Source organism: Herpailurus yagouaroundi, unplaced genomic scaffold (genome assembly GCF_014898765.1).
Source record: "Herpailurus yagouaroundi ecotype Mexico unplaced genomic scaffold, PumYag 253, whole genome shotgun sequence".
NCBI lineage: Eukaryota > Metazoa > Chordata > Mammalia > Carnivora > Felidae > Herpailurus > Herpailurus yagouaroundi.
This window is the reverse complement of record NW_024412470.1, coordinates 6,990,700-7,015,424: the sequence shown is the minus strand read 5'-3', so window position 1 is coordinate 7,015,424 and position 24,725 is coordinate 6,990,700. Positions and strand designations below refer to the sequence as shown.

The 24,725-nt window shown below is 48.9% G+C and overlaps 1 protein-coding gene across 2 annotated transcripts; it reads right to left on the bottom strand.

Annotated features, from left to right (window-relative positions):
- Positions 1-809: 809 nt before the first annotated feature.
- Positions 810-23,575, bottom strand: ALDH9A1 (aldehyde dehydrogenase 9 family member A1). 2 transcript variants are annotated; one of them, XM_040461030.1, is made up of 11 exons: positions 23,327-23,575; positions 20,773-20,918; positions 14,768-14,897; positions 13,685-13,819; positions 12,329-12,525; positions 11,252-11,392; positions 9,411-9,599; positions 8,872-8,959; positions 6,035-6,176; positions 3,217-3,329; positions 810-1,469 (listed from the first exon to the last, which is right to left on the bottom strand). In XM_040461030.1, exons 1-11 carry the CDS (start codon positions 23,505-23,507, stop codon positions 1,426-1,428), a joined length of 1,506 nt encoding a protein of 501 aa, XP_040316964.1. In that variant the 5' UTR covers positions 23,508-23,575; the 3' UTR covers positions 810-1,425. The 2 variants fall into 2 exon arrangements, with proteins under 2 accessions (XP_040316964.1, XP_040316963.1); XM_040461029.1 differs by having other exon boundaries at positions 810-1,452; positions 23,327-23,573.
- Positions 23,576-24,725: the final 1,150 nt, after the last annotated feature.

Sequence of the window (24,725 nt, the reverse complement as noted above, 5' to 3'; positions counted from 1 at the left end):
GCCCTCGGACACGAGCCGTCCTGGTTCTCGGGCCTTGGGACTCAGACGGACACCCTCTGCTCCCTGGTTCTCAGGCCCTCAGACTCGGACCGGATCACATCACCGGCGTCCCTGGGTCTCCACCTTGCCGACGGCAGACCGCGCACCTTCTCAGCCTCCACAGTCACATGAGCCGATTCTCAGACTGAATCTTCCCTTCCATATGCCTATCTGTCCCGTTATTCTATTCTACGGTGACTCTTTTCCCGGACAACCCTGACTAATGCAGCTATCAGACTTCAACTATTTCCCTCAAAGGAAGAGAAAGGGGCAGGGGGAGAAGTCACCGTGGTCAGAAGCTCCGCAAGCCTCTGCTCGTCAGGGTGCAAAGAACATGGAGCCTAAAAGCTCCCACAGGCCGCCAACCTTCGTTACAGCAAGTACAGCCCGGCGTTGCGAACTCAGTGCAAAGGACAAAGCCCCTGCCTTACACACTGAACCTTGGCCCCTATCCTGTGAACTACTATCACCCTGAGATGTGCTTGGTTTTAAAACATGAAGCTGAAAGGGGTTTTTTCAATGTTTATTTTTGAGAAAGAGACAGAGTGCGAGAAGGGGGTGGGGGTGGAGGGCACAGAGAAACAGGGAGACACAGAATCCAAACCAGACTCCAGGCTCTGAGCTGTGGGCACAGAGCCCTAGGTGGGACCCAAACCCAGGAACTGCAAGATCATGACCTGAGCCAGAGTCAGATACTTAACCGACTGAGCCACCCAGGCGCCCCAAAGCTGAAAGGATTCGCGGTGTGATTTATTTAACTGCAGTGTGCCCCAGGAGCCTCCAGCTATTTTGTATTTATCAAGGGAGAAAGCTGTAGTTCAAGGACTGGACACCAGCACTGAGTGGAAACAAAGGGCTTACTTTGGCAAGTGAACCATCACACAGAACGTGACCCTGGCTATTATCTCCATCCCGACTGTCAGCTCTCGCAATGCAATCCATGACGGGGCCAGAGCTCAAAACTGTCAGGGAGCAAGAAACGAGCTCTACTTTGAAGCAAGCCGGAGGAGGAGCACTGTCGGGTCAAACCTGTGGACCAAGTATAATCCTGGTCCCTCTCCCTGTTCTCCAGAAGCGTGTTAAAGATTTTGCAGAAATTTGCTTTGAGAAAATCGCCACTTTCTTGATTGTCTTAAAGGCGCTTGGGCAAATTTTCCATCAGGAAGGGAACTGAGAGGTGAGGAAGGAAGAACACCGAGCCGTTCTCTTATCCCGAGGGACACAATTCTGGGTGTGAAACCGAGGCAGCCGTGTGGCCCCCTGGAGATCCAGCGGCCGTTCCACGCGTGGCCACGCGGACGGGGCTCGCCGTGTATGTTCAAAAGGCAGATTCCACGTCACCCATTTCCACACACACGGTCTTCAGCTGTGAGTAGTACTCAATTGTCACGCGGCCATTCTCCCTGCCGAACCCTGGAAGGAAGAGAAGGCTGAGGAAGAGCCACCACCGTGGTGGCCTGAAAAGTCACGGGGACCTCCAAAGTCAGTCACCCCCTCAGGGGAAGAACACAGCACTGACAAGGTTTGGGACAAAGTCCCCAAGTTCACGTCATCAGCTGTACAGCTACGCACGGGAGAAGTGACCCACTGGCCTTCGGGGATGGGGACGGGGACAGGGAAATACCCGCATCTTGGTCCTACAACAGAACTTTATTTTAGGCACCGACTACTCCGGGTTGGGATGTGAAAGCGCTCGGACCTTCCTATCGAGTGTGAAAGTCTCTACGACAACCGATAGTTGGTGCTCGCTGAGAACCGAACTCTACACAACAGGCCTCTTAACCCCTCCTTTTGTGAAATCTGTTAAGAGCAGCTTGCTGTTTACACCCTGCCGACTCACGGGGGCGGGGGCCTCTTCAGGCGGCTCGGCAGCTCAGAGCCCCAGTCCTGCCCTGTTACGAGGTCACCCGTTCAAAGGACGGCATCCTGTGCTTGGCCTTCCCCTGCCTCTGACTTCGGGAGGCTCTGCCCCCAAAGGGCAAGGCCCGGTCCCCCAGAATACACGTCTCTGGGGGGGGGGCGCTCTTCAAAAGAAAAGGTGCTCGGCCCTGGCAAGGCCTCACTCTGTCTCTGGCTCCCTCCCTTATCCTCTGAGCGCAGAGCTAGGTGGGTGTGTGTGCCCCCTTTGCTTCTCGCCTCACCCCAGGGAGACAAGCCGGAGGGCACCGACCCAGAGGTTCCGATCCAAGGGGGGAGCCGGCCGAGAGCACGTACTGGCAGAGCAGCGGCCGGACTCCCAGGCCGCAGTGGCGCCCGTGCAGGGACAAGGCCGGTCAGGGGGCAGGTCCTGGGCGTGCCGGGGCACTTCCAAGCCAGGTGCCAAATAGACGGTCGAGCGAACACCCGCCGTCTCACGAGCGCCCATCGGGGTTCACGTGTCTGCTGGGACGGCCACACACACACCTGCCCAGGGGCTGGGGGCGGGCGCCCAGACTGGTGCCCCCGCAACGTCCACACCACTTTCCAGAGAAAGGGAAGGGCAGCCCGCGAATATTTACAGGCGACAAGCTCCAGAGAGCCTGTCCTGGCCCCCACACCCCCTCCACACACCGGACTTGCACGGTCACCGTGTCACCGTCAGGGGGGCCAGACTGACTGCGTCACCGGGAACACTGGGCAAGTGGCAGCGGGGGCAGGGGGGGGGGGGACATCCCTGTGCAGGGTCCGGGACAACCAGGATAGCCACAACGGACTGTTCAATGTTAGACTGAGGGCTCTTTAGTGATTTGGCAGAATAAAGAAAACAAATTAACGTATGCTTTCTGAGGTGCTCAGAGACACTTTCCGCCTAAAAACCCCCCACAGTGGACGACAACAAATGTCCCAAGTCTGGAGCCTCCAGGAACGGTTTTATGCCACCAGCTACCAGAGCCCGTGAGGAAAGAGGAATTCCACCCACAAGAGAAACCCTTCTGAGATGCCTCCTAGGAGTTCACAAGCCAGGCTACATACACATTAGAACCTTCTGGAGAGCTTTGGGGGAAAGGAAAGGAAAGTAAGAAGACGCCTGGTTCCCATTCCCAGAGGTCACTGCAGCAGGCCGGGGGAGGACCAGAATCTGTATACTTTCCCAGGTGATTCTGAGACACGAACGTTCAGAAACCGGGTCAGTGCGTTCTGAATTACAACCCGTGTCCCTACAGGCCGGGTTTGCATCCACACTTCCCGGCTCCTCACCTGACTTCTTGTATCCACCGAAGGGCAGCTCCACCGGGCTGACGTTGTAGTTGTTAATGAAGCACATCCCTGCCTGCAGCCCGGCCACCACCCTGTGGGCACGCTGGATGTCCCTGTGAAGACACAGTGTATTATATTATCGCGAAGCAGTTCATTCTGCGACTTCCACGGAAAAGGTAGACTGCCGGGTCTGAAGGTTTTGAGATCCTGCCGGATTCTTTATTCTTCAAGATGTGTTTTAAATCTTGCGTCATCCAGGCAAAAATAGACACGAGGATTTGAGTTTCACGGGCTCATCCAAAAGCATCTATAAAACACGTAGCAGCAGCAAGTTCAAATGGGGAGAAGGGACACTGTCACAAACAGGGCTAGAACAACAGGCTACCCACATTTCCACAAAGAATGAAGGGAGATCCCTTTCTTACACTATATATAGAAATTAACTCACATGGATCACAGGCCTGAAACATCAGAGCAAAAACCATAAAACTTTTCAAAGAAAACAGGAATAAATCTTCATAATCTTGGGTCTGACAAAGCCCTCTCAGACAGGATACCAAAAGTAACAGACAAAAAGATAAAAGCATCAGGCTTTGTCAAAGTTTAAAATTTTTGTGCTGTAAAGGAGAGTATCAAGAAAGTGGAAAACCCAGCTGCCAGAAACCCAAATCAAAACCACAGTGAGGCACCATTTCCCACCCACCAGGACGGCTGAAGTCAAAAGGACAGACAGTGGGGTGCCTGGGTGGCTCAGTGGTTTAAGCATCCGGACTTCGGCTCAGGTCACGATCTCTCGGTTCGTGAGTTCGAGCCCGGCGTCGGGCTGTGTGCTGACAGCTCGGAGGCTGGAGCCTGCTTCGGATGCTGGGTCTCCGTCTCTCTCTCTCTCTCTGTCCCTCCCCTGCTCATGCTCTCTCTCTCTCTGTTTCTCAGTAAAAAACAAACATTTAAAAAAAAAAAAAAGGACAGACAGTAACAAGGGCTGCCCAGGATGTGGAGAAACTGGAACCTTCCCGCGTGGCCGGTGGGCCAGATGGTGCCCCCACATGGGAACCAGTTTAGCGGTGCCTCGGAGTTGAGCAGAATCACCCAGCCATCCCTCCTCTAGGTATACACCCGGCACAAATCGCACATTTCCACACAAAGATAGGAGTGTTCGCGGAGACATTCATAGTAGGAGAAAAGTAGAAACAATCCCAATGTCCATCAACAGGTGAACGGATGAACAAAATGAATCCACACCATGGACCATTCATCACCAAGTACTGACAGCTGCCACGACATAAAGGAACCTTGAAAACATTATTCCAAGTCAAAGAAGCCAGTCACAGAAGGTCACGTGCTGTATGATGCCATATTTATAGAAAATATTCAAAGTAAGCAAATCTACACAGATAACAAGGAGGTTGATTAGTGGTTGCCGGGGAACATTCCCTGTGTTCCTGGGAGGTTCATAGTTCTAAAATCAGATTACGGCGACGGTTGTGCGACTCTACAAATACACTAAAAACCACTGAATCGTACGCTTTAGGCGGATATGCTGCATGGTGCGTGAACCGACCTGCGAGGCTGTGAGGGAAGTGGCAGCACACTGGAGTCGCCCCCCTCATGACTGCCTCGCTCTGTGCTGGGGTGACTTAACCCACTCACTCCTCACACCACGAAAAGCAGGTCCGCAGAGGGGGTTTACAGGGCAGTGAAACTACTCCGTGTGATGCTGTAACAGCGGATCCATCGTCCAAACCCACAGAATGCACCACTCCAACCGTGAACCCTAGGGTGACTGTGGTCTTTGGGTGATCACGACCTATCCAAGTAGGTTTACCAGTTACAACCAGCGGGCTGCTCTGGAGGGGGGGACGCTGATAGTGGAGGCGGCTGGGGGGAGGGGGTGCATGGGAAACCTCCGTGCCTTCCACTCAGCTTTGCAGTGACCCTAAAATTACTCTAAAAAATAAAGCCTACCCAAAACCAGGCACACGAGAAAGCAGCAGCCCCTCGATCTTTTCTTCAGAGCTCACAGAGAAGCTATCCCATCAGGTCCTCAAGGGGGGACCTCGGTCTTCCTCCCCAGGTTGCTCGCCACGAAGCAACAAAGAACACTTAACCTCAACTGTCACCAAAGAAACAGCGTAATTCCAAGTGTAAAAGTAGTCTTAGAAAACTTCCTACTGCTACCAAAGACTAATCAAAGTTTGTATGTAATCGAGCAACCTGCCATCATTTTGAAGGAGATTCTGCTCCCAAATCACTTCTTACTTTTGTTATCGTGGTTACAGTTTACGTACAGAGAGATTAATCACAATTTTACTTACAACAGCGACAACTGGAAACAATATCCTAAATACGCAACAACCAAAAAAATGCCTACCTATTTTACAATGCATTCTGATTACGAACTACTATAAAGCGGCTAAAAATCACGTTTTTGAAGACTCCTGCCCAGCGTTTAAATGCTTATGGGCTTCTACATTCCCTGACGTGTACATTTTCAACAGGTACCCGACCCGATGCTTTACATAGACACATATCGACACATAGATCGGAACCTTACATATCCGTCCGGTGAAATGAATGACATGGGATGGAATTTTCATCAACAATGTTTGTCCCTCACTTTAAACCCAACGGCAGCAGTTCTCTGGCCCTTCAGGACCAACTACAAAATGCTACTCTGGCACCTTCTGACTCCACCTGAAGCAAACAGAAAATGCTGACGACAACGTGCACTCCAGGGAGGAAATGCGAGTAACGGTCTCTGAGCAGACCGAGCGGGCCCTGTTCCTGCAATGCTGCCGGAGGTGGCTTCCCCACATACCTGGTAAAGACACCAGCCGCCAGGCCAAAAGTGGTATTGTTGGCTCTTTCCAGAACCTCAGCTTCGGTGTCAAATGATAAAATGGACATAACTGGTCCAAAGATCTCTTCTCTCACACAGGTCATATCGTCTCTGCAATCGGCTGCAAACAGGGTGATAAAGCCAACGTCAGTGGTGGGGGGGGGGGGGGCGCGGGTGATTATGCTCGAATACACGGCAGTAAGGACAGCTCGAGAACCCTACTGTGAACATCAGCTTTGTATTAGCCGAAGTGTGAAAACCAGCTCCTCACACATGTGCAAAGAGGACAAGTCTACAATCTCTTAAGAGCTGGTTTAGAGCTTGTGTATAACAAAGGAGGGAAAGCACTCTGGACACACGGTACTTTGGGGACACCCGAACTATCTTCAAGGATGTATTAAATAATTCTTAGCACCGTGTGTAAGGATGGTTCACTACGTCTTAATTCCTTGAAGACTAGTAATCCGCGTACAATTTTTAGGGAAACCGTTAGCCAGAAAAGGACTCAGGACAATGCATCACCCAGCAGTCCCAGAAAATATTTTCTTATCTCCTGCAAGTTGAGAACCCCATAGGTCTCTGTTTGCAGTGAATTCTATGTTGGAAAGTCAAAGGAGATGCAAAGATGAAGTGATAACTGACATACAGGAAAGGCAAGGTTCCTGCCTGAAACACAACACTTACCAGATTTTAACTCCCAAACCTTAAGTTAATCTAGACTCTGGACTCACTCTCAAACTTTAATGTGAGTAAAAATGAATCAGGGGCTCATTGAAAAGCAGATCACGAGGCCCCATCCCTGAGAGTTGCATTCAGCGGTCTAGAGCAGGAGCCAGGAAATCTGCCTCTTTAACAAGTTTTCCAAGTGGCACCGACATCATGGACCACAAACCAGGCTTTTGGCAATCACTAGAATAAAGTTCAGTATGGTCAGCTCCCTGTTCTTTGCCTAGGTTCACAGCCTGTTTAAGAATAATTTTGTCCCTGGGGCCCCTGGGTGGCTCAGTGGGTTGAGCGTCCGACTTAGGCTCAGGTCACGATCTTGCAGTTCGTGAGTTTGGGCCCCGCGTCGGGCTCTGTGCTGACAGCTCAGAGCCTGGAGCCTGCTTCGGATTCTGTGTCTCCCTCGCTCTCTGCCCCTCCCCCACTCATGCTCGGTCTCTCTCTCTCTCTCTCTCTAAAATAAATAAACATAAAAAAATTAAAAAAAAAAGAAAAGAGTAATTTTGTCCCAAGGGCACCTGGGCGGTTAAGTCACTTAAGTGCCGGACTCTTGATTTTGGCTCACAGTTTGTGAGATCAAACCCCCTGTCAGGCTCCGTGCTGTCAGCACGGGATTGTCTCCCTGGCCCTCCCCCCTTCACACTCTTTCTCTCTCTCTTAAAATAACCTTTAAACCAATTATTTTTTGCCTAATTGTCAAATACATGTTCTCTGTGGAAAAGTCTGTAGTATTCAGAAATGTACAAACTATAATAAAAATCATCTTTAATCCCAGCAACCAGAGAAATACTTATACTATTTATAAATATTTATACTATGTTATACTACACTATTTGTACTACTTATAGTTTGATGCATACTCTGTTCCTTCTTTTTCTGAAGTGCATACTTAATACATTTGGGTTAATCCCACACATAGTATCGTTTAACAGTTTTACTTACAACAGCTACAACTGGAAACAATATCCTAAACCTTGATGGTTAAGAATATATTGTAAGCTTTTCCCGTTCACTTAATAACTACCAGCTAATCCATGTTATAGATGTTAGGTTCACAGCTTTCAAACCTCAGTGGTTCTTTTTTTAGCAAGGGCTCAAGGTTTAAAATCCATCGATTGAGTGCTGAAAAATGACCCCACTGTCTACCTTAGGGCAATAGGAAGCTGAATCTATCTTCTAGACAAGATGTAAGAAATCACACAATGTAATTCAACCTGAATATAGTTTGTTTTTTTTTTAATTTTTTTTAACGTTTTATTTATTTTTGAGACAGAGAGAGACAGAGCATGAACGGGGCAGGGGCAGAGAGAGAGGGAGACACAGAATCGGAAGCAGGCTCCAGGCTCTGAGCCATCAGCCCAGAGCCTGACGCGGGGCTCGAACTCACGGACCGCGAGATCATGACCTGAGCTGAAGTCGGACGCTTAACCGACTGAGCCACCCAGGCGCCCCCGAATATAGTTTTTTAAAGCCTATTATACTACCACTGTTTTTACATACTGGCATTTATTCGTGGATCCTAACGTATACTGTAAAAGGACAGAAGAAGGTATGAGAACAGCGGTACCCAGGGCAGTGGTCACCTCTGAGGTGGGAAGAAATAAGTGGATTTGAGGACAGCGGGATGACCCTACAATCGACTGTCCACGCCACGAGATGTTTAAGACTGAAAGGAGATGCTAAAAATTATTAAATCGCATTAATTTTAAAATATTGCCATACTGACAAACTGGGCTTGTTAATGACACATATAGTTAAAGAAAAACCTATTCTTCAACTTTCTTGAGAAAATGAAACTCATTAGTTTTTTATCAAACATGCACTTCCCTTTTTTTTTTTACGTGTTCTCTTTGAGCTTCTTGCTTCCAGAACAACAGGTTCAGACCCAGTTGAGTCTCAGGTAAAGCAACGCACACAACTGTCCAAGAGGGAGGGCACACGGGAGGTAACGGAGAACTTCTACTCCTTAAATCTGAGCAGCGGGGACACGGTTTGCCAATGCCTGCTTTACACCACACACGTATTTTATAAATCTCCTTTTCTAGCTGATATTTAATTCAAACTGTTTAAAAGCCAACAAGAAAAGGACATACTCAACACGCAAGGTCTCATGTAATAACCATCCTTTAACTTGGGATCTTCAGGTACATAGACGTCTCCACCGCACAGCACTTTAGCACCCTGCCGGAGAAGAAAAAAGAATGCACATTTCACGGTGTTTTTTTTTTTAACGTTTATTTATTATTGAAAGACAGAGAAACAGAGAAGGAGCATGGGAAGGGCAGAGGGAGAGGGAGACCCAGAATCCGAAGCAGGCTCCGGGCTCCGAGCTGTCAGCACAGAGCCCAAGGCAGGGCTCGAACCCACGAGCCGTGAGATCATGACCCAAGCTGAAGTCTGACGCTAACCGACTGAGCCCCCCAGGCGCCCCACATTTCATGTTAAACTTACAACCCTGACAAGCAGTCCTGAAGTGGTACGTGTGTCCTGAACAGACGCACGGTCACGCCACTGCAGGTACTGAGCACAGCACTGCTGAGGCCTCGCGAGCCAGCAGGAAAGCGACACACATAACGTGCAGCTCGGACTAATTCCCCTCCCCCTGCCCATGCCATCTCCGCTTGCTCCTCACCTGCTCTTTTGCCACCTTAATAAACCCAAGGACTCGCTCCAGGTGTGGGCGGTTGATGAGGGGGCCCATCCTTGTACCTTCCAGAAGGGGATCTCCAATTTTTATCCCCTGCGTCCGTTTCACCACTTCCTTTGTAAATTTCTCGAGAATTTCCTTTTGTACAAATACTCTTGTGCCATTACAACAAACCTAAAAGACAGACATGAATTTGTATGTGTGTTAAGGAAAGAAAAAGGAAAAGGGGGAAGAATCCGGCAGTTTTAAACTTAAAAGGAGACAGGAGACCTTTTCAAAAGGTTAGTTCCATCTCTAAAAATTATCCCCATACTGAACAAGACCACACATATACCCCCCTAGCAGCAAAAAACCTGCCTGCGCTTTGAGGTGAAAGTCAGGTCCTTTTGTCTGTCTACATTTCCTCAATGCCATTCATAGTGCCATGAGCCACGTAACTTCTCCTACGGCCTCCTGTCAGTGGCTGAATGGGGCCACGTATTTTAAGAGCAGAAGGGGAGGAAGAGTGAAAACAGACCAAGAACTAAAGGCATGAGCCTAATAAAAACCTGAAGAATTTCACAGTCAACGTCTGGCTCTAAAATCACAAATCAATTCTGACTATTTAGACCCTCCTGTAAAGATGAGCATGAATACTCTTCCAACTCCATCAGAACCGTAGATCCTGATGTCCAAAAATACACCAAGCACTCATGCTCACGGAATAATGAAAAAAGGTCACAGAAATGGGCTGCCACAAGCCAGATCTACAGTCATTTGAGCATCAAAATAAATAATGACAGGAATGGACTGTAATCCACAGAAGAAAGAATCCATGGTCCATAATGATAAATGAGTGGGAAAGAAAAAAAGAAAAACACAAGAGAAGGAAAAGTTCCCTCTTACGGTAGAGACTTGGAACTAATAAATGTAGAAACAACAACAGAATTGGAAAATCCCCATTTGGGGACCACCATAATAGAAACTGCTTCCAGGAAAAATCACCAAAGGGTGCTAAGATGAGTGGGGGACAGCTTGGGAAGGCACAGAGGCCTCTGCCACCGTCTCCTGTGTGATTCGACTGAACCACAGAGGAGGACACGGCAACTTCCCAGGAAGACACGCCTTCGGCAAAGTCAACCGCCCTTCGAAGAGGACCCAACATCACTTTTTGTGGTGGCTTCTGCCCAAAATGCATAACCTAAATCTACTCAAAAGGAAACACCAGACGGACTCCCCACCATCAAGAGGGACATTCTACACAATAAACAGCTCATACTCCCCAAAAATGTTAAGGTCCTGGAAAGAGGAGAATAACCAAAGAGCTAACTGTTCCAGACTAAAGATTATGGAAACACAACAACTAAATGCAACACACCTTCCTGAATTAGGTCTTGGACCAGAGAAGAGGTTGTGTGGGGTCTGTTTCTTCGCTAAAAGGACTCCCGGCAAACAAATGACAACATCTGATGAGGGGCTGTGGACTGAAGACCGTCTATGTGAGGTTACTGAGTGCACTGTGCTTGCGGAAGAGAGCACACTTGTTTCTAGGAAATGCACAGAGGCCCACAGAACTTATGAGTCTTGCGTCTGCAAACTTTCAAACCGTTCAGGAAAGAGGAAAAAATAACAAGCCTACGGGTGTACAGAGGTAAACACAATGATAAAGGAAATGTGATAAAATGTTAACATCTGAGAAACGTGGGTCAGGGGTGCCTGGGAATTCTTTGCACTCTGTGCAACGTGTCTGTCAATCTGCAATTATTTCGAAACAGACAGCTTCAAAACATGCTGCTAGACAAAGGAAAGAGATTCCTTTCACCCCTCGGCTGGGGACAAGTGCTCACCTCGCCTTGCGTGAGGAAGTTGGCCATCAGCGCTCCCTTCACGGCGTTCTCCAGGTCACAATCGGAGAAGATGATCAGGGGAGATTTGCCTCCCAGCTCCAAGGTAATGGGTTTGATTCCTTTAGCTGCCATCTCCATGATCTTAACAAGAACAAACACATTCAGATAAAACTGCAGGCTAAGCCCACCAGAAGCTGAGCCTCCGGGACAACTACACGGGACCTGCAGCCTTGTTCCGGTCGATGACTCTGACCTTCACCCGTTTAGAACAGTCTTTTCCAGAACACCTGAAAAGAACCATAGGACTGCAGCTGACATTCTGAAGAGGGAATTCATTTTAAAAATACTGTTCATTCGGGGGGGCCTGGGTGGCTCAGTCTGTTGGGCGTCCAACTTCAGCTCAGGTCATGATCTCATGGTTTGTGGGTTCGGGTCCCACATGCGGCTCTGTGCTGACAGCTCAGCCTGGAGCCTGCTTCGGATTCTGTGTCTCCCTCTCTCTCTCTCTCTCTCTCTGCCCCTCCCCTGCTCACGCTCTGTCTCTCTCTCTTTCAAAGATAAAATAAACATAAACATTTTTTTTTAAAAATACTGTTCATTTGCATGCCATGGGTAGAAACTCCTAATGCTGTTACTATGTTCAAGGCTAACAATCAATTAAGGTCAAAACAACACATCTGAAATAAACTGAGCAGCTACCCCTCCTTCTGAGGTGGCTGCTACTGATGAGTTAAGACACCAAAGACACAGCGGCGGCCCAGACCCTGCGCTCTCAGACGCGGGCGGGAGGTGAGGGCTTCCGTCCCCGCGGGGCCCCCTCTGGTCGGCGGTCCTCATCGTCCCACTGTACTTCCCTCCCTGCTTCACACCTTCGGAACACACTTCAGATCTCTGCCCCCAATCTCTGCGGCAGCCCCCTCCCAGTTCAAGCCAGGTCAGATCAGAAGACGAGCCTCTGACATCTACTCCACGCCGGCTGGGCACTGCCGTGTGTGTGTGTGTGTGTGTGTGTGTTTGTGTGTGTGTGTGTGTGTGTGTGTGTGTGTGTGTGTGTACCGATGCTGGTTTTATCTTCACCTTCGAGCCAGTGGGCACACTCCCAGTGAAGGAGACTTTGGCCACATCACGATGCAGACACAGAAACTGGCCAGTGGCGGCCCCTCCTTGCACCACGTTGAAGAGCCCAGGGGGCACGCCGGCCTCCGTGTAGATTTCAGCCAGCAGCAGCACAGACACCGGCGTGAAGGGAGAGGGTTTGAAGATCATGGCGTTACCTGCACAAACCCAAGACACAAGAACAAAAGGTTTTTTGTTTTTTTTTAATTTTTTTTTTTTCAACGTTTATTTATTTTTGGGACAGAGAGAGACAGAGCATGAACAGGGGAGGGGCAGAGAGAGAGGGAGACACAGAATCGGAAACAGGCTCCAGGCTCTGAGTCATCAGCCCAGAGCCCGACGCTGGGCTCGAACTCACGGACTGCGAGATCGTGACCTGGCTGAAGTCGGACGCTTAACCGACTGAGCCACCCAGGCGCCCCCCAGGCGCCCCCCGAGTGCCTCTTCCTACACAAAGGTTCATTTCACAATCCTTGTCCAGAAAGGAAGAGAGCTTACAAGTAGCACAAATCAAAATCAATTCCACAGTAAAATAGAAGACTTCCAGGACCAAAATGAACACCCTTCCTTTCCATAACAAAAATAAGATAAATAAAAGTGGGAATAGGGGCGCCTGGGTGGCTCAGTCAATTGAGCATCCAACTTTGGCTCAGGTCATGATCTCATGGTTTGTGGGTTCGAGCCCCGCGTCGGGCTCTGTGCTGGCTGCTCGGAGCCTGGAGCCTGCTTCTGATTCTGTGTGTGTCTCTCTCTCTGTCCTCCTCTGCTCGCACTCTGTCTCTCTCTCTCTCAAAAATAAATAAAGATTTGGGGCGCCTGGGTGGCGCAGTCGGTTAAGTGTCCGACTTCAGCCAGGTCACGATCTCGCGGTCCGTGAGTTTGAGCCCTGCGTCAGCCTCTGGGCTGATGGCTCGGAGCCTGGAGCCTGTTTCCGATTCTGTGTCTCCCTCTCTCTCTGCCCCTCCCCCGTTAATGCTCTGTCTCTCTCTGTCCCAAAAATAAATAAATGTTGAAAAAAAAAATTAAAAATAAAGAAAGAAAGAAAGAAAGAAAGAAAGAAAGATTAAAAAAAATTTAAAAAACAAAATAAAAACAAAAGTGGGAATAATATGGATGTAATCCACACGCATAACATACACTAGAAGCCCCGACGAGGCCGGGCGGGAGCAGACACAGGTCCTTGGGGCCTCGGGTGCCCCAAAGCAGGCCCCTTATGATGTGGAGCGTGAGTGTGCAAAGGAGTGTGTGTGCACGCGCACACGAAAAGGTGAGGGACAGAACGGACAGCTCACGGGTGGAAGAACTGTTCGCTCTTACCACACGCTAACGCGGGAGCAGACTTCCAGCAGGCGATCTGGAAGGGGTAGTTCCAGGCGCCTATTCCCACGCATACGCCAAGTGGTTCTCTTCTGGTATAACCAAAGGATCCGCCTGGGAGCTGGATGTGTTCACCTGAGGGGAAAACAGAGGCGTCACGGAGAATGCAGGACCGCTTTTCCCAAGACTCCGCCAACAGCCGTGCTCAGCCGTGCTCCACTGCGCCGGCCTCCTCCCCGTCTCCGCTCTTCTGTTCATTCTCGCCGGGCGGATGCTGCCTCTGCATAGTCACTCCAGTGAAGAATCCTTTCCATCCTCCAAACCCGTGTTCACTCAACTTCATATAATTCTCTAAAACCGGAGAAGACCTAACAGATAGTAACTTGAAGAAGTGAGATGGGGGGGCGCCTGGGTGGCTCAGTCGGTTGAGCGTCCGACTTCGGCTCAGGTCACGATCTCACTGTTCATGGGTTCAAGCCCCACGTCGGGCTCTGTGCTGACAGCTCGGGGCCTGGAGCCCGCTTCCGATTCTGTGTCTCCCTCTCTCTCAGCCTCTCCCTCCCCCACTCGCACTCGTCTCTCTCAAAAATAAATAAACATTAAAAAAAACCTTTTTTTTTTAATGATGGAAATAAGGGGAGCCTCCAGAGCAGGACCCACATGTCAGACTTCTGGCTCCCCACAGCCCTCCTGGGTCCTGTGAAGCCATCCAACACCCACTACTGTAACCTTCACAAAGAATCGAGAAAATCTTTTTTGCTAACTAGGTAGAACTAGTAAATGTTGAGAACACTGACTGACTCTTGGTTTTTCAACAACTTGGCCGGAGGCTCAGACACCATGCTCAGTGCCTTCCATATATTTTCTCATTTAACCCTTGTGATAACCCAAGAAAACAGGGATTATCATCTCCAGTTTCAACAAGGAAAGGTAAAGTAATTCTCGGGGTCACCCATGCAGAGAGTGGCTAAACCCAGGATTTTAAGCCACGTCTGTCTCAAGCCCCAAATGTCTCCCCTTCGCCACTAGGATCTATTTCTGCCTCCCGGTCAGTGGCTCCCGAAAGGCCCAGCTGGGGCTTACCAGCCATGGATCCAGCCAAGCCCGCGTAGTACTCCAGGCACTGCCAGGAGGTGTCAACGTCCCAGCGGGCCTCAAAGATGGACTTTCCATTGTTGATGGTCTCCACGGTGGCGATTTCATCCCTCCGTTCCTTTGGGTAAAAAGGAAGACTAAAGACTTCTTATCATACGCCCCAACAGATTCAACACTCAGAACATGCTGCCCAATTTCCAAAAACAGAAACAGCTCGCGCTTTAGAAGGAGTGGCACTGCAACATCTGGGAGAGAAAGCTTACCACTCAACAGCAGCCCTGTGCCACCCTCAAGTTAATCGTCACAGATTTAAGACCAATACCCCCTTTCCAGATCAATTAGAAAAGGTATGGTTTGAGAAGCGAGCATCATATGTGTATACATGTATAAGTACGTATATGTGCACACATATGCGTCTGCACGTATAGTGTGAGACAGCCAATGACACACGATGGCTACACACACAACTGGCAGGTGAGAAGTTATATTACACGCACAGCTTTAATTCACCCCAAGACATGCAGCAGGTGAAAATCACAAGATAATTTTTTTTCAATGTTTATTTATTTTTGAGAGGGAGTGAGTGAGGGAGGGGCACAGAGCGCTGGAGACACAGAATCTGAAGCAGGCTCCAGGCTCTGAGCTGTTGGCACAGAGCCCGATGTGGGACTCGAACCCACAAACCATGATATCATGACCTGGGCCGAACTCGGACGCTTAACCGCCTGAGCCACCCAGGCGCCCCAAGATGATTATTTTCTAATGGTCAGTACTCATCAATTCTCTTACGAAATACTGTTCCAGTTGTAGCCTATGTGGCTGAGAGATGCTGGAGATGGTCCAGGGACGACTGGAAAGGTTTAGGAAACTGACCTCAAGAGAAAAGCTAATTTCCCCTTTCTTTGTCCCAAAGGTGAGAGAACCGAATGAATGGAGCATGTAAGAAATACACATTTGCTCTCATGGACCGGATGTAAAATACATGAGAGGGTGATATGTGAACACACATAAAAGGTGAATCAAACAAATGACCAGATGTAGCACTGTCTTACTAAAATGGGTAAGCGGTGAGCCAGACCAGAAGCAAATGAAATGGCAACTGAAATTAATCCCAAGCCATGTGTCAATAGTACAAATATCAGAGAAGAGGGAGCAGGAATATCAAAATCAAGAGGAAACACAGGAAAGGGAAGTCCTGACAGTGAGATCTGAATGTGTCATATTTCTATAAAGACATGAGAAATAAAGACTTTTGACTGAGTCATTCTACCTTCATTACTAAGAAAAAATACAGAGATCCATTCTCTGCCTTCACAAAATCTATTTCTAAAACAGGAAGCTGGTAAGTTCTAAATAAATTAGCCCAGACCCTGTGCTCTCGGACACAGACGACGTCTGTCTCCACGGGGCCCAACACCAGCAGGCGGCGGTCATCCCTCTGAGTGTTTTCCCTCCTCCGCACACTTTCAAAGTATACTGCAGACCTCTATGCCACTACCTATGGTGTCCCACCCAGTGCATGCTAGTAAGATCAGAAAATACTCTGGGCAGGCCTGACATTGCAATTTGTGGGCACCGAGACAGGTTTTCTGCAGTTAGTATTTTCTTTTTATGTTTATTTTTGAGACAGAGACAGAGCATGAGTTGGGGAGGGGCAGAGAGAGAGAAAGAGGGAGACACAGAATCGGAAGCAGACTCCAGGCTCTGAGCTGTCTGCACAGAGCCCGACGTGCGGCTTGAACTCACGAACCGCGAGATCATGACCCGAGCCGAAGTCAGTGGCTCAACCGACTGAGCCACCCAGGTGCCCTTGCAGTTAGTAAGTTTTAAATTAAAGTACTGGGAACACTGGAAAATAATCCAAACTAAAACACACAGAGAGAAAAAAACAGGAAAAACCCAAACAGCATCAGTAACCAGGAGAAAGCTTCAAGCCACTGAGGCTATGTGTAATTGGAGGCCCCGAGGAGAAGAGATGGGCAGAAATTTAGTTAGAACTTCCTAATTTAAAGAACCAAAACAACAAGGGCTCCTGGGTGGCTGAGTTGGTTGAGCATCCGGCTTCGGCTCAGGTCATGATCTCACGGTTCATGAGTTCGAGCCCCGCGTCGGGCTCTGTGCTGACAGCTCGGAGCCTGGAGCCTGCTTCGGATTCTGTGTCTCCCTCTCCCTCTGCCCCTCCCCCAATCACACTCTGTCCCTCTCCCTCTCTCAAAAATAAATAAAACGTTAAGAAAAATTTAAAAAAAAAGAACTAAAACAAAAAAAACCCCTGTCAACCTAGAATTAGATACCAAAAATTCTTTCAAAAGTGAAAGCAAAATGAAGACTTTCAGACTCACAAGAGCTGAAAGAACATCACGAGCAAAACTGTGCTACAAGGAATGCTAAAGAAATTTCTTCAAGCAGAAAAAATATGACACCAGATGGAAATCTGGGCCTACACAAAGGAATGAAATGAAGAGCACTGGAAATGGTAAAAATGTGGGTAAATATAAAATATTTTTACCTTGGGGCACCTGCGTGGCTCTGTTGGTTAAGCGTCTGACTCGATTTCGGCTGAGGGCAAGATCTGACAGTTTGCGAGTTTGAGCCCCACGTCGGTGGCTGACAGTGTGGGGCCTGCTTGGGATTCTCTCGCCCGCCTCTCCCCCCAACCCCTCAGTCATGCTCTCCATCTCTCAAAATAAATAAACTTTAAAAAAGTAAAAAGTAAAATCTTAAAAAATTTTTTTTTTAATTTTTTTTTTCAACGTTTATTTATTTTTGGGAGAGAGAGAGACAGAGCATGAACAGGGGAGGGGCAGAGAGAGAGGGAGACACAGAATCGGAAACAGGCTCCAGGCTCTGAGCCATCAGCCCAGAGCCTGACGCGGGGCTCGAACTCACGGACCGCGAGATCATGACCGGGCCGAAGTCGGATGCTTAACCGACTGCGCCACCCAGGCGCCCCAATGTTTATTTATTTTTGAGAGACACAGAGACAGAATGTGAGTGGGTTGGGCCAGAGAGAGATAGGGAGGCACAGAATCTGAAGCAGGTTCCAGGTTCCGAGCTGTCAGCACAAAGCCTGACATGGGGCTCGAACCCACATGCTGTGAGATCATGACCTGAGCCGAAGTCAGACACTCAACCGACTGAGCCACCTAGACGCCCCAAAAGTAAAATCTTAAAAAAAAAGGGAAGAACTAATAAACAATGGAAGGTTATGATTATAGGTTATGATTAGAGGGTGGAATCTGTTCAGTTACGGGATAATTTTGGGTAAAGGCAGGTATAGGGCATGAGCATCAGACAGGAGCATTACAAAAAGATAGCAATATATTTTTGACTAACACAGTAACACAGATATTAATGGAAAGGGGGAGAGGTTAAAAGGAAAAGAAAACTAATATCAAACAGAGTCCATTTCAGAGCAAAAGAATATTATATTATTCAGGATAAAAAAAAAAAGAGTCACTTAATAATGATAAAGGGGCCAATTTTTTTTTTTAATGTTTGTTTATTTTTGAGAGAAAGGGTGAGATAGAGCATGAGTAGGGGAGGGCTGAGAGAAAGGGAGACACAGAATCCGAAGCAGGCTCCAGGCTCTGGGCTGTCCACACAGAGCCCAACATGGGGCTCGAACCCACAAATCACGGTATCATGACCCAAGCCAAAGTCGAATGCTTAACCTGGGGTTGAGCAAGTCGAATGCTTGACCCCAGGGGTCAATTCTTGAGAGGACACAACAACCCTAAATGCTTATGTGCTAAGAAAAGGTGAAAAACTAAAATAATAAATCATCTGCTTTATTGCTTTTGGTCTAATTTAAAATACTTATGTTTTTATTTATTTATTTTGAGAGAAGTGGGGGGAGGGGAAAGACAGGGGAGAAGAAAGGGACAGACAGAATCCCAAGCAGGCTCCGCACCGTCAGCACAGAGCCCAACGCAGGCTTGAACCTCACAAACTAGGAGATCATGACTTGAGCCAAGATCAAGAGTCAGATGTTCAACTGACTGAGCCACCCAGGCACCCCAAAATTAATTTTTTAATAATAGGGGAAAATACTCAGTTGGGAGAAAATGCTCCATGAACATTTTGACATCTCTGTGGCCCCGGCTTTCTGAGCAAACGACCCTGGCAAGCTGACTGAGAAGCAAAGGCCTTTGAAAAACAGACACAGTGTTTCCCTAAAGATAGAGGTGCCTGGAGGGGTGAGGAGATAGAAGGCTCTCTGCTTCCCCTTTTTGGAGACATGTGCTTACTTTCCAAGGAAATAAACCCAGTAACCCCTCCCCCCTTAACCCTGGAGATCTGTTTAACAAAGAGTAATCTCTCTCGCTGCAGAGAAGAACACGCACTGATGTGAGAGCAGCTCCTATATCAACGGAATCTCATAACTTAAGGGTTCCCGTCCTATGGGGCAACCCACTGCATGCAAGAGAGAGGTGTTTGGCTCAACACATTTCCCTGTGGGGACTGTGGCTCAGAAAACTAGTGCTAAGGCACCGCTCTGGCTACTGCATTTTATTGTGAGTGATAACCTGTATCTTTCTCTGACCCAGCAACTCTCAAGTCTTCCATCACTACACACACACTTTTCTTCTTAATTTCCTAAAACAAATTAAAGCTTCGGATCGTGAATAACTTATTCTGTGAGTGTTCCGCAAGACAAGTAAACACCTCCAAAGATTTCAACTTGATAAACCAGCGATGTCTTGCAATTCAAGTAGTACATGACACATGATCACAACTGAGCCCACGGTTCTTGAAATTCACCTTGATGTACAAGTGCTTTGGATTACAGTCATGTTTCCGGAACAAATTATGCTTGCAAACCAAAATTTTACTGTATCCCTATATGCAACATATCTTTGCAAGTAGGGGAATTCTCAGACACATCGCAGCTTTTGACTTAACACACTCATGAGAATAAAAATCACCCAAGTTCTACAGCTCAGAGATAACCACGATTCATACTTTGGTGTACATCCTTCTGAATTTTCTAATTTTCTGTAATAAGCACCTAGTCCTTTTGCTTTTAAAGACTGAAAAGTTTAGGGGCTCAAACAGTGGAGCATGCAATGCTTGATCTCAGGGTCATGAGTTCGAGCCCAATGTTGAGCCTAAAGATAACTTAAATAAATAAAATTATTTTAAAAAGACTATAAAACGTTTAACTTTGTTTTTTAAGAACAGAATATCTAGGGGTGCCTGGGACGCTCACTCGGTTGAGTGTTCACCTCTTGATTTTGGCTCAGGTCATGATCTCAGGGTCATGCGATTGAGCCGCACATCGGGCTCTGAGTGTGGAGCCTGCTTAAGATATTCTCTCTCTCTCCCCCCCCACCCCCACCCCCCCCCCCTTCCCATGCCTTAAAATTGGAAAAAAAAAAAAGGGGGGGGATATCTATAAATCTATGAAATCTTCCCAAGCAATTAAGGTACAAAATGCATCTGAAAAAGAAAACTTAGGCGTCATCAGAGGAAAAAGTAAACAGGAAACCAGTGCACAGAGTTAAAAAGAAAAGTTGCCAAGCTGCAAAGGATACATTATAACAAAGATGGAGAAAACAACCTGACATGGGAGAGGTCACAGAGAGCCAAGGTCCAGAAAGCAATTAATCAAAGAAAGCATGTCCTATATATACCCAGGTGATCAAATGAAAATGTTTTTTACAGGCTCCTCCAGTGGCTCAATTGATTAAGCATCTGGCTTCGGCTCAGGTCATGGTCTCACCGTTCATGAGTTCAAGCCACTTCCAGGGAGTAGGAGCCCCACTTCGGGTGAGCCCCACTGCTCTCTCACCTGCGCCCTCTCTTTCCATGGGGGAAAAAAAAAGGGAAAGAAAGAAAAGAAAAAAGAAAGAGAAAGAAAAGGTGTTTCCATTTTGTAAAAAAGGCCTAACCTAACAGAGCATCAAAGTCTAAGTGCAAAGCATCACAAAGAACCCTCAGAGCAACACAAGGGGACATTTCTGAAAGAGAAAAAAACTAATGAAACATACCCTTATTATCCTGGCAGCTTCCAAAAGAACTCGACAACGCTCCATGCCAGATTTCTGACTCCATATTTTAAAGGCAGCCTTTGCATCCTGGACAGCCAAGTTTACTTCCTTCTCTCCTGAGCACGCGAAGGTAGCGATCACTCGGCCTAGGACAGAACAGTAACGCCAACGTGGCTTCACATTCAAAGTACTGTGTATCCAAATTCCCTGTAAGTGACCCTTCTTGCTGGTAAGTGTGGTTGGATTTAATGACCTCCCCCCACCCCCCCAGGCAGTCCTTTCCTTTAGAGGTGACTGAATCCTTTAGGAATCTAACAAAAGTTGCAAACTACGGTCCAGGAAAAAGTACTTGACCACACCACAGAATTCCAGAGAGACCAGGCGCCTTGCCCTAAGCACAGCATGGCCTCCCGGTTGAGAACCTCTGTCCTCTATTTTGCAGCTGGGTTTTGCCACCTCTCTTTAACAGTACTTGAGAATCTCCGAGGTCTTGTGAAATCGAGGCTGCAAGTACTCGGTTTCTGGGGTTATGAACTCTCATTTAAAAGCTCTGTTCTGTAGAAATCCTATCATCCTGCTGATGCTTGATGAATACGATCAACAAACAGTTATCAGGAAGACATAACCCTAAACGCCAGAAAAAGTTTCCCCCAAATATAGCAAAGTCCCGTCTCTCCTTTTCTCACTCCAAGGTCATTCCCTATTTCCATGCAACATGACCCCACAGGCCAAGGGTTGTGACGGCCTCTCCCACTGAATTCTTGAAGTACACCAATCAGCAGTTCCTTCTCCCTCCCCCTCTAAGAACCTCTGGGACTCTGTCCAGAGACCTTTGGCAAGCCTGCAATTTCTGTTAAAACGTGAATAGCTAGTTGGTAAAGGCAGTGGCTAAAGTTCACATACACTGTAGGCAGTTAAAATACAGAGCAAATTTTCTTTTCCCTTGGTAAGTATGGGGATGGGGGTGGAGAGGCGGTCTCCCCCAGGAGAGTCTGAGGACCCCCGTGGCTCCTTCCTGCTCAGACTAACTGCTGCTCTGTGGTTTCGTGCCTTAGTTGATCTTAAATTCTCCAGTCCTTTGCAACCCAGTTTTGTCTCTGGCTACCCGCCATTCTGGTTTGCACAAAACATTCACATTTTTCTCCCCACAAATATCCCACACAGCCCAGCAGAACAAACAAACCAAAACCAAAACCTCTTCCTCGTTAGCTGTGTTACCTTCAGAATTCTCAGAGCAAATCCAGGGCCCAGCACTGTGCTTGGCAACTTGAAGCACTGGATAAAAGCAGGGCTTTTGCCCCCTTTCCCAATTCTCATTTGTTTGAATATTTATTTTTGAGAGAGAGAGACAGAGACCAAGTGTGATCGGGGGAGGGGTGGAGACAGAGACAGAATCTGAACCAGGCTCCAGGCTCTGAGCTGTCAGCACAGAGCCCAAAGCAAACTCACCAACAACCAGATCGTAACCTGAGCCGAAGTCAGATGCTTAACCAGTTGAGCCACCCAGACATCCCTCCCTTTCCCAAGTCTGATGCACCCACAGGAGTATTTTAAGGCTGAGATGGCAACAGAGTTCTCATTCACACTCATTAGAGCCATCTGTGCAAGCTCCTCTGTTCTCAGCACTCATGTTTTCACCAACGTCCTTCAAGAAATCCCAATCCTCTTCTGTGCACGTGGTTGAAGACATTACTGTAGTTCTAACTTAAAAAAAAAAAAAACAAAACAAAACAGGGGCACCTGGGTGACTCAGTTGGTTAAACCACCAACTCTTGGGTTTCAGCTCAGGGCATAATCTCACGGTTTGTGAGTTCAAACCCCATGTCAGGCTCCAGGCTGACACCAGGGAGCCTGCTTGGGATTCTCTCTCCTTCTCTCTCTGCTCCTTCCCCATTTGCTGTCTCTCAAAATATATAAAGTAAAATAAAAATGTAGTCTTCAGGGCGCCCAGGTGGCTCAGGTGGTTAAGCGCCAACTTGGGCTCAGGTCATGATCTCACGGTCTGTGAGTTCGAGCCCCGCGTCGGTCTCTGTGCTGACGGCTCAGAGCCTGGAGCCTGCTTTGGATTCTGTGCCTCCCTCTCTCTCTGCCCCTCCCTCGCTCATGCCCTGTCTCTGTCTCTCAAAAATGACTCAACATTTTAAAACACGTTTTAATAAAAGTTAATAATAAACAGGGGCACAACCTCACACACCTATCTATCCCCACCCCCACCCCCCACCCCCCGCCCCGGGTCCCTATGCAGATGCATTCGTGTTTGCACGGAGTCCTTAGCTGCCTGCACAGACAACTCTATTTTCCACACCGTCACTCATCTATCACAGCAAACGTTTGCAAAAAGCACTAAATGAAGATTCAGGACAGAACACGTCCGTCCACGAGTGGGACGGGGAGGCTCCAACCCGCACCGGGACCCCACCGCTTCCCCCCAGCCTCCCCCCGCCACGATCCCCCGGGCCCGCCGCCGCGTCCCCCCACCGGTCCCCTCCCACGACCCCCGCGGGCCCCCCGCCGCAACACCCCCGACCCCGCCGCCCGGTCTCCATTCCGTTACCGGTTGCAGGCTCGAACGCCTTCTCGGTGCCGGAGGCGTCCACCGGTTCCACGCGGGCCCCGCCACGGTAATTGAGCGGCTGCGACACAACGAAACTGCCAGTGTTCATGGCCGCGACAGGACCAGGCCGAAGAGCGCGGACACAAGGCGAGAAGGCGACCAGGCCCCCTCGGAAAAACATACGGGACTGGCGGGGCGCGGGGACCAAAGCTCAGGGCCGCGCCGGGGCGGAGAGGCAGGACGAGGGGCGGGGAGGGGCGGGGTCTCGGGGAAGGAGGGAGAGCGGCAGGGAGGGGCGGGGCCGCCTGCGGGGGCAGGGCCGCGGGAGGACTGTCGAGCGGCGGGGCCCTCGGGGAAGGGGAGGGGCGGGGTCCCGGGGAAGCCAGAAGAGCCGCAGGACGGGACGGGGCCGGCCTGGGGGGGGGGGGGCCTCGGGAGGCCTGGCGAGAGGGGGGGCCCGCGGGGAGGTGGAGGGGCGGGGTCGGACCGCCGGGAGGCAGGGCGAAAGGGGGGTGGGCCGAGGAGGGGCGGGGCCGCGGGCAGGCGGGGCGAGCTGCAGCTGGTGGCCTTCCGGCGGAACCCCAGGTGAGGAGCGGGATCTGGGAGACTTGCTGGGGGTCAGCAGGCTCCTGGGCGGACCAGGTCAGGCCCTTGCTTAGCCAGAAGGGCCACACACCAGTGTCCTGCACACACACACACAGAAAATGTTAACTATGTGAGATGCACATGTGAAATGCTTGTGATTATGTCACAGTATATATGTATATACATAAAACATCAAGGGATATGTGAAAACCCCTTAAATATATACAATTTTTATTTGTCAAGTTTACTTCAATAAAGATAAGAAGGGGGGAAAAAAAAAGGTCGGCAGAGCCCGGAGAACGTTAAGTTCCTGACTGTGGTACTTTCTTACCCCCCTCTCTTCCAGGTCCTCATCTGAAGTGGGTGTTGAGACTCCTGTTTCCAGTGATGACGGAATAACGGAGCCAGATTTATCTTCCTGCCTTAAACAACTAGAAAACTGGGCAAAATACAGGAAACAACAACTTACAGATAGGGGAGGACAGGCAACGGAGAATAATGGTCTGCAGCGAGCCCTTCAAGTTTCCCAGCTCTCTGCCTAAAAAGAGTTTCCAGGCCACAGTGCAGGGAGAGGGAACCCACACGGGGCCCAGCCACCTTCCTGAACTGAGGAGACAGAATGCAGAGTTCAAGAGGGTGAAGGCGGCTAAAAAGGACCGACCTATACAAAGGGAGAGCTTCGGAGATCCGCAGGGAGTGCCCTGGATTTGAAGGCTGAATAATGATGTGTATAGTAATCACTCAGTAGTGAGGAGACTACTCAGGACCAAGGGAACCCCCCCAAAAAATAATAAGCAGAAAAATCCCTTGAGCT